Below are 9113 nucleotides of genomic sequence, written 5' to 3' on the forward strand. Positions count from 1 at the left end.
AACAGGTCCATACCGACCCTTCGAAGAGCAACCCACCCAGACCCATTCCCCTACATTTACTCCTGACTAATGCACCTAACACTATGGGCAATTTAGCATGACAACTCACCTGACCTGCACATCTTTGGACTGTGGGAGGAAACCGGAGCACCCGGAGGGAACCCACGCAGACACGGGGAGAATCTGCAAACACCACACAGACAGTTGCCCGAGGCGAGAATTGAACCCGGGTCCATGGCCCTGTGAGGCAGCAGTGCTAACCACTGCCACTGTGCCGCCCCATTTCAGATGATTATGCAATCCAGTGCTTCTGTCAGATTGTGATGGAATTAGAGGACGAAACTGCATTTAACGTGGATTTCTTTTATTACTGGATAGTGATTTGTGGATTGTGATTACAAGGCAACAAGCTAATAGTGGACCTATGAGGATTCCCATCAACCTGTGCCTTGGAAATCATGTTTGCAATGCCAGATACCTTCATCTTCTTAACACAAATGAATGTATAGCATGAAAAATACAGTTCTTTGCAAACTTCCAGAATCATGAAGTTAAGTTCAAAACTAGAATTAGCTGCCTCCAGCAGATGTACAAATGGAGTTAAATTTTGGACATGTCTGTCAACACTTCCCAGGAGGCATTTTGCAACCCATCAATGACTATAGGTTGGATTGTTCTACCATACACCAACTTGCCATGCCCAGTCAAGGGCCCAGTACCTTCGTGGTATAGCCTCTAGTTATCCACAAAATAATTTTCTTTTGGACGATTTCATGTAACATAAACTGTTTTTATAAAGCATTATGTAATTAGTTATTTAAATGAACCAGCACACACCAGAAACCTCCCATTGTTTTGCATTTTTGAAATACACGTATCATGGGTGAGGCAGCATCTATGAAGAAGGGGAAAAGAGAAAACCTCACTGATTAAAGTCCATTAACCTTCAATTAATGAGGTATTTCTAGTAAAAAGTGTCCAAATTTGATATAGACTTTTTTTAGTACTTTATTTCAAATTTTAATAGTTTATTTCTTTGGATTGTTTTCACATCAAGAACCAGAAGTTAATTACACATAAACAATCCATACAAAGAGTAACACAAAATAGAACATGACAGGTTTTTGTGAACATAGTTGTATTTTCATATTTTTATCGATGTACACAATGAGAAAGGTATTACAAAGAGAGTCTATTATCAATTACAAAGCAAACAGAACATTGTTCTCTCGGCATACTGTGTTGCTATTTTCCACAGTGCAATTATGACTTGTAAAGTGCTACCTTATCTATTAGTCTTGAAACGTAGAAAACTACATTAAAACTCAATGGTCTGACAGAAAGGTAAAAGACATTTTGTTATGTGTGGCCTTAGACAAATATGCTCTCAGCTATTCAAAAACGCTCCAATAAATCTCTCAAATGTCTCCATTTGCACCATGACATGGAATTTGTTGTTCAAATAACATTTTAATTTCAAATGCCAATTTCCGAGCAAATTATTTTTCCTACTGACATTGGGCTGTTCTTGAAACTTTTTCTCAACAGGTCACCCTGTGTGTTGCCATAAAGCCACAATCAAGCAATCTTCATGAACGCTTAATCTAGAAGGTTGTTTCATGCCATGCTTCTTTTAGAACTTTTGGGTTATAAAAATTAAAATAATGCATTGAGTCATATTGTTCTTATCATTTTATGCACCTAATGCTTAGACGAATCCTGCAGCTACGTGATAGTTATAATCACGACATTGATGATGTTAGTCCCTTGTTGACACCAGATGTTTTCCACCCCCAAGAAAAATATTCTGAACTAATTTTTGACTTGTGCATAATTCATAAAATCACATTACAGTATTGAACATTTTTTTTCTCTTATTTGATGGGGTAATGCTGAAGATTTTCGAGGCCACTGTGATTAAAATAAATAACACTTACAGTTTCTTCAAAGCAGAAGCTAGGCAACATGCATTGGGTTCAGACACCAGGATAAATTGGTAGTTGGACAACAAGTTATTTTTAATATGAATGAAAAAAAGGTAGGAAAATTACACAACACAAATAAGAGTTATAAATTCTCTTGTTATAAATTCCAAAACTTAAAACGGTTCAAACAAAGTTTGTGTGATAATGAGAGCAAAAAAAAATGACTTAATGACAGTTCAAACAGTAATTCTGGAGAACTGCACACTGCACGCCAAAATAATGATGCAAAATAATGCAATGTTGTAACACAGAAGTTTTCAAAATGATTCCCCAGCCACTGTCATGTTCCCACCTCCTTTCTCTATATTAATTCAGACACACAAAACAATGTTTTACTAAAAATATTAGCTGTTAGTTGCATTAAATAGATGATGATGATGATTCATGCACCAAGTAATTTCTTTACCATATAACCAGGCATGCTGTAAAGGAAAAGGCCTATCATAATCAGCAGTAACAAAGCCAGCACAATCTTCACAATAAGCCACTTATATCTGTTGCAGATGAGGTATTTGATGGATTTGAGTGGATTGAGGAACCAGATAAAAGAGGTGTCTGGCCGACTGTCCAAGGCAGCAATAGAGAGTGGGAGGGAAAGAAAAAACAATGGTTAGCGATGAATGATTATTCAAAAATATTTGTCGGTAGGCACTTTGTGAATGATACTATTTCCCAGGAGGAGAAAATTAGTTTTTATTTCATCTCCAGAAGTTGTTAGTAAATGCAAGAATTACCATTATTTCAGAAAACAGCAAAGTTAAACATATAAATTATTCAGGAGATCAGAGTCGAGAGTGTGTTGCTGGAAAGCACAGCAGGTCAGGCAGTCCAGCTCCTTCGCAACACAATCTCGACACATATAAATTATTCATACAATTTCAATCTTGCAATCAAAAGTATCCAGTGTATGCCATGAGTTTGATTTTGAAGTCAGTACAGTCCTCTAAATTGGAAAGATGTGCAATAAAAGGAATTAAAATGGAGAGCCTTTAGATCAGGTTAGTGATTTTTTTGGTGTTTTCTTCCTATATTCACTAGCATCACGATTTTGATTCACTATTATAATTTAGTGCCTTTCTTTAAACCATTGAATATTTAGCTCTTTACTACACTTAATAAAGCTCCCTTATCCCAGCCTCCGATGAACGCCCTCCACTATACCAGTATGATAATTTTTTCAACTTCCATGACAGCAATTTCTTATGAAAGAAAGAGCTGTGAAGTTGGTGCCAATTCCATCCTGATTCAAGGATGTTTCAATTTATGGATTCTGATTCACTGGGAACATAGCTGAAATTGCACCCTAAGGAAGTAAAGACTTTCATCCCCTGGATCTGGATTGGATTCAAACCCAGATGGTAAAGTTAAAAGTGACTTTCCCACAACATCAGTTTCTCCTGGAACACGTTAACTTGCACTGCTCGGGTGGGGATCAGAGAAGAAAGTCAGGTGTTGTGGGAGAATTAAATTCTCCCTGGGTTGGAGAGTTTGTTTTGTAGTTAGCCGTGAGTTACAATAAGTTATAATTCCTTTAGCATTTCCTGGCTAATTATTACAGTAAATAAATTGCAAGGATCCAAAGAGTACTGGCTATCAGGAGATTCTCATGCCCTACTGACTTTATCTTGAATGTAGGACACAGTTTAAAAACTTTTTACACTACTGAGTATTCATAATACACAAAGGTTTTACAATTATGAACCTATCACAGGATGATGTGAACTTAAATATACTGTGTTTGCAGCATATTGGATTCTTAGTTTGCCATCGAGAAATCAAAATTTCACATCTCATTCACCTAAGTGATCCTGCTTGCAATGTTTCTTGCTCATATGGACCTCATACAATCTCCCAAAGACTACTGCCTTTCCCATCTATGGAGTAGGTGTTCAGCCACAGTGGTAGACAGTTTTAAACTATAAAGACTACTTCATTAGCAATCTAGATATTACAACAGGAATTTAAACTGTTGTCACAATCAAAAATGCCAATTTTCTGTTGGCTACTGGTGTGAATCAAAGTACTGCAAGGGATTAAAACAAAATCAGCACTAATTTAAGGTTTCAAATTATAAATGGTAAAGTATCGTGTCAGATGAAAAAGGTGAACGTTAACCTCCAATAATAGCCCAGCTTTCATTCTTAGTGTTGGAGCTTGTAACATCTTTCTTTGCAGTCAGGGTAATTAAAAGTAACTACTATATTGCTTACTGTAGTCATTGCTTATTAACTATAAGGTTCCTGTTAATATTTGAAACATAAACACTTGCAGTAAATGTAATAAGCGAGAGAGAAAATAAACTGAAAAAGAGCAGAAAATAGCTGCAGAATAATGCTAAAAAGTATTAGTACTTGAAATAAATATATGTATTAGCCACAATATGGGAACAATGCTACTTAAGGACACAGCCAGCATCTGTAATTTATAGCACAAGATTTAATATATTTAAAAACTGTCTGCTGCCATTTATCAATATGAGGGCATCTTTTGGTTCCTATACATGAGATAAAGTACCAAAATAATATCATAGTTGATATCTAATACATGAATGTTTACAATTAAATTTAACTGATTTAATGTGAAAGACAATAGCCAGGATTTTGTAATAAAGATGAAGAAAATAGCATTCACAGTTACTACAGACTAAATTAGTACATGACTCCCAGTGACATGTAAGCAGCTAAATCAGGAAGTTGTTGGCTTAGTTATTTCACTTCTCCAGAAGCTTCACTACATTGTTATTTCATCAAGGTATTGGCATTGAAATAGATGGAAGGGTAAAACATTGTTATATACTACATGTGTGGTAGATACCAACTAAATTCACCAGAAAATACTTGGTCTTGTTAGTGAAGTGTAAGCATATCACAGGTGTGATACACACTTGTATGTATGATGTCTTATTTCTTTGAATGTTAACTACTGAAAAATATTTTAAAATAAATATCTTATGCTCTCTATAACTTTATCTCAATTCTTAAGACCACTTTAATTCTTTTATTTGTGCATTCTGTACTTGATTCAATATTAACTGCTACAACTTACATTCCTTGGTTCAGATTTTTACTACTTTTTTAAGGATTAGTTAAGGAGACATTCTATTATTTGGCCTGTTTACATAGCTGTTAGGTGCCCTCCAGAAGATAATGAACTATAATGGCTTTTGAGTTCATCAGTTTTCACATAAAACCCAGATAAAGGATGTGGGAATAACAAGAGCAATTACTGGTGCCATCTATCCCCTGCTTACTGCAAAATCCAAGCCATTGAGTGGATTTTCAAATATTTAGTTTTCTTGCTTTTAATGTGATATTTATCCGTACAAAGTTACACTTTTGGTATTACTGTAATCTGATTTTACTAGCTTAATAGAAATAATTATTCAAATGATTGGAATATGTATCCCTGTGCTTTATTATGCAGTTCATTAGATTTAAAGCTATCAAATACATTAATTAACAAAACTAACTGCAATAACTCAGCAGGAAATCCTTGTTGGAAACATTGGAGGTAAAAGAATGCACAGGATACATGAAATATGAGAAAACATGGCTACCATTTCCAGGCCATTAAGCTCCAAGAATCTTCTTGACCAGGTAACCAGGCATTGAATAAAGGAAGAGCCCAAGCAGAAGGAGGAGGAGCACAATTGCGAGGATCTTCAAAATCAACCAACGGTAGTTGTGCCAGATGAAATATCTGATGGACTTTAGAGGGTTCATAAACCAGATAAAGCTGGTGTCAGGCCGACTGCAGGTTGGAGAAGAGTAAGGTGTGAAGGGGCAAGAAAAGATAATGCAAAAGGGAAGGGAGAATTGGGAAAAAAGCAAAAGAGATTATAATTAAAAGTGTTACAGTTTAATATCAAATGGACATTGAAAATGTTCCAAAGAGTCATAGAGATGTACAGCACAGAAACAGAACCTTTGGTTCAACTCATCCATGCCGACCAAATATCCTAAACCAATCTAGTCCCACCTGCTAGCACCTATCCCATATCCCTCCAAACCCTTCCTATTCATAAACCCATCCAGATGCCTTTTAAATGTTGCAATTGTAGTAGCCTCCACCACTTCCTATGGCAGCCCGTTCCATACATGTACCACCCTCTGAGTGAAAAAGTGCTCCTTAGGTCTCTTTTATATCTTTGCCCTCTCACCCTAAACCTATGCCCTCTAGTTCTGGACTCCTCCACCCCAGGGAAAAGACTTTGTCTATTTATCTTATCCATGCCCCTCGTGATTTCGTAAACCTCTATAAGGTCACCCCTCAGCCTCCGATGCTCCAGGGAAAACAGCCCCAGCCTGTTCAGCCTCTCCCTATAGCTCAAATCCTCCATCCCTGGCAACATCTTTTGTAAATCTTTTCTGAACCCTTTCAAGTTTCGCAACATCTTTCCGGTAGGAAGGAGACCAGAAGTGCACACAATATTCCAACAATGCCCTAACCAATGTCCTGTACAGCCGCAACATGACCTTCCAACTCCTGTATTCCATACTCTGACCAACCAAGGAAAGCATACCAAACACCTTCTTCACTATCTTATCTGCAACTCCACTTCCCATATGGATTTATAATATATGATTGATCCTTATAGTTCTGTTGGTTTTCTGAACTTAGTTCCAGATTTTGAAAATTTGTATCTAAAGAAAAATGATTAAAAATTACCTTTTATAGCAAAATAGAAGCTTAAAAGAAAATAGTCAGTATTAGAAAATTTTCAAATTTAAGTCAAGAAATGACATGAACGGTTTTAGTTAGTGGTAGGAAATGGGTGATGTCTCATGGTTTGCAGCCTTGCAGTAACTTAATACCTAAGCCCCAACTTTCTTTAGTAATTGTGGGAACTGAATTAAAACTTTTGTGTTCAGAAAAAGATTATTTATGCTGTTTTTAAATGAGCTGTACTATTGTTGTGCTTATTTGGGAAAGAACTGAATTGGTCAAGATAGAATCAAAATAATATAGCACTGAAGGAGATAAAAACGGGAATTGCTGGAAAAGCTCACATACTGGCATCATTTGTGGAGAAAAATCAGAACTAATGTTTCGGATGGAGTGAAACTTCCTCAGCTATTTTAGCTCATTGTGCGGACGTAGTACGGGCACATTGTCTTGTTATGATGGAATTACTGACTGTAAGACTGTTCTAGTTCCATTAAAACTTATTTCTATTGATTCAGAATGAATACACCAACTTATTTCTTTTAGGATTTCACATTATGATCTTCCAGCAGTAAGGAAATCTTGGTTCTTTATATTCTACTGCTTGTGGGCATCACATTTTTATGGAGGAGGCAAAAATACATGTGAAGTGTGGATATAAGGTATATTGGAGCATAGTGACCTGAAATGATTTAAATACTTATCCTGTCAAAATTTAAAACAAAAGTTTGGAGCTCTCACTTAGACAGAAGAGTAAAAGAATCAAAAATGCACCAGTGAATTGCAGGAAGAGGTCTTCTTGTGCAGATTAGAAAATGAAACATTGCCTTTTGTTCTTCAGTTTCAATGGACTCCATTGTTTTGATTTTCCAAGGTTTGTTATCGTAACAGAGTCCTTAGTAAAGGTTTGGCTCAGTTGGAAAAGGTAAAGGACCATTTATTTCAGCAGGGGATTGCATGAATGTTTTTAATTATGGTTTTAAGAGCTTTTAAGAATCTTTGATGTAGGTCATGAAATACATCTTATGTTTAACTCATTCTTGGCCTTGAAGGACAGCCATAGAGTGAAGGAGCCATCCAGTATCGAAACAGACCCTTCAGCCCAACTCATCCATGCTGACCAGGTTTCCTAAATTGAAATGGTCTCATTTGCTTGTGTTTGACCCATATCTCTCTAAACCTTTTCCATCTATGTACCTGTCCAAAATCTATGCCATCTAAGTTTTGGACTCCTCTTCCTTGGGTATTTTTGTCACTCATGATTTTATAAACCTCTAAGATCACTCCTCAGCCTCCTATCCTCCAGGGCAAAAAGTCCCAGCCTATCCATCCTCTCCTCATACTCAAACCTTCCAGTCTTGGCACCATCCTTGTAAATCTTTTTTTGCACCCTTTCTGTTTAATATTAAAAATCACACAACACCAGGTTATAGTCCAACAGGTTTATTAGGAAGCACTAGCTTTCGGAGCGCTGCTCCCTCATCAGATGGTTTATGAACCTTTGGACTATAACCTGATGTTGTGTGATTTTAACTTTGTACACCCCAGTCCAACACTGGCACCTCCAAATCATTATTTACGTTTAATAATATCCTATCTATCATAGTGCAACCAAAATTGGAGGCAGTACTCCAAATGTTGCCTTACCAATGTCTTGTACAGCCATAATATGATGTCACAACTCCTGTACTCAATGGTCTGATCACTGAAGGCAAGCATGCCAAAAACCTCCTTCACCACCTTATAGAACATAGAACATAGAAGAATACAGCGCAGTACAGGCCCTTTGGCCCTCGATGTTGCGCCGATCCAAGCCCACCTAACCTATACTAACCCACTATCCTCCATATACCTATCCAATGCCCGCTTAAATGCCCATAAAGAGGGAGAGTCCACCACTGCTACTGGCAGGGCATTCCATGAACTTACGACTCGCTGAGTGAAGAACCTACCCCTAAATTCAGTCCTATATCTACCCCCCCTTAATTTAAAGCTATGCCCCCTCGTAATAGCTGACTCCATACGTGGAAAAAGGTTCTCATGGTCAACCCTATCTAAACCCCTAATCATCAAGTCACCCCTAAACCTTCTTTACACCATTGAAAACAACCCCAAGTGCCTCAGCCTTTCCTCATACGAACTTCCTACCATACCAGGCAACATCCTAGTAAACCTCCTCTGCACCCGTTCCAGTGCCACCACATCCTTCCTATAGTATGGCGACCAAAACTGCACACAATACTCCAGATGCGGACGCACCAGAGTCTTATACAACTGCAACATGACCTCAGGACTCCGGAACTCAATTCCTCTACAAATAAAAGCCAGTACGCCATATGCCTTCCTCACCGCACTATTTACCTGGGTGGCAACTTTCAAAGATCTGTATACATGGACACCAAGATCCCTCTGCTCATCCACACTACCAAGTATCCGACCATTAGCCCAGTACCCCATCTTTAT

At 37.5% G+C, this 9113-nt stretch overlaps 1 protein-coding gene across 8 annotated transcripts in view; it reads right to left on the reverse strand.

Annotated features, from left to right (window-relative positions):
• Positions 1-215: 215 nt before the first annotated feature.
• otofa (otoferlin a) overlaps positions 216-9113 on the reverse strand; it is a 373830-nt gene continuing 364932 nt past the window's right edge. For 6 of the 8 annotated variants that reach the window (XM_043676363.1, XM_043676360.1, XM_043676356.1 and 3 more), the window contains 2 exons: positions 5542-5735; positions 2468-2548 (listed from right to left, as the gene is read on the reverse strand). In XM_043676363.1, the coding sequence (XP_043532298.1) occupies positions 5555-5735 (181 nt within the window). In that variant the 3' untranslated portion in view covers positions 2468-2548; positions 5542-5554. Of the gene's footprint in view, positions 2549-5541; positions 5736-9113 lie in introns of all 8 variants that reach the window. The other 2 variants (XM_043676366.1, XM_043676329.1) reach the window with 1 other exon arrangement.

The sequence above is a fragment of the Chiloscyllium plagiosum genome, chromosome 3 (assembly GCF_004010195.1).
Source record: "Chiloscyllium plagiosum isolate BGI_BamShark_2017 chromosome 3, ASM401019v2, whole genome shotgun sequence".
Lineage (NCBI taxonomy): Eukaryota > Metazoa > Chordata > Chondrichthyes > Orectolobiformes > Hemiscylliidae > Chiloscyllium > Chiloscyllium plagiosum.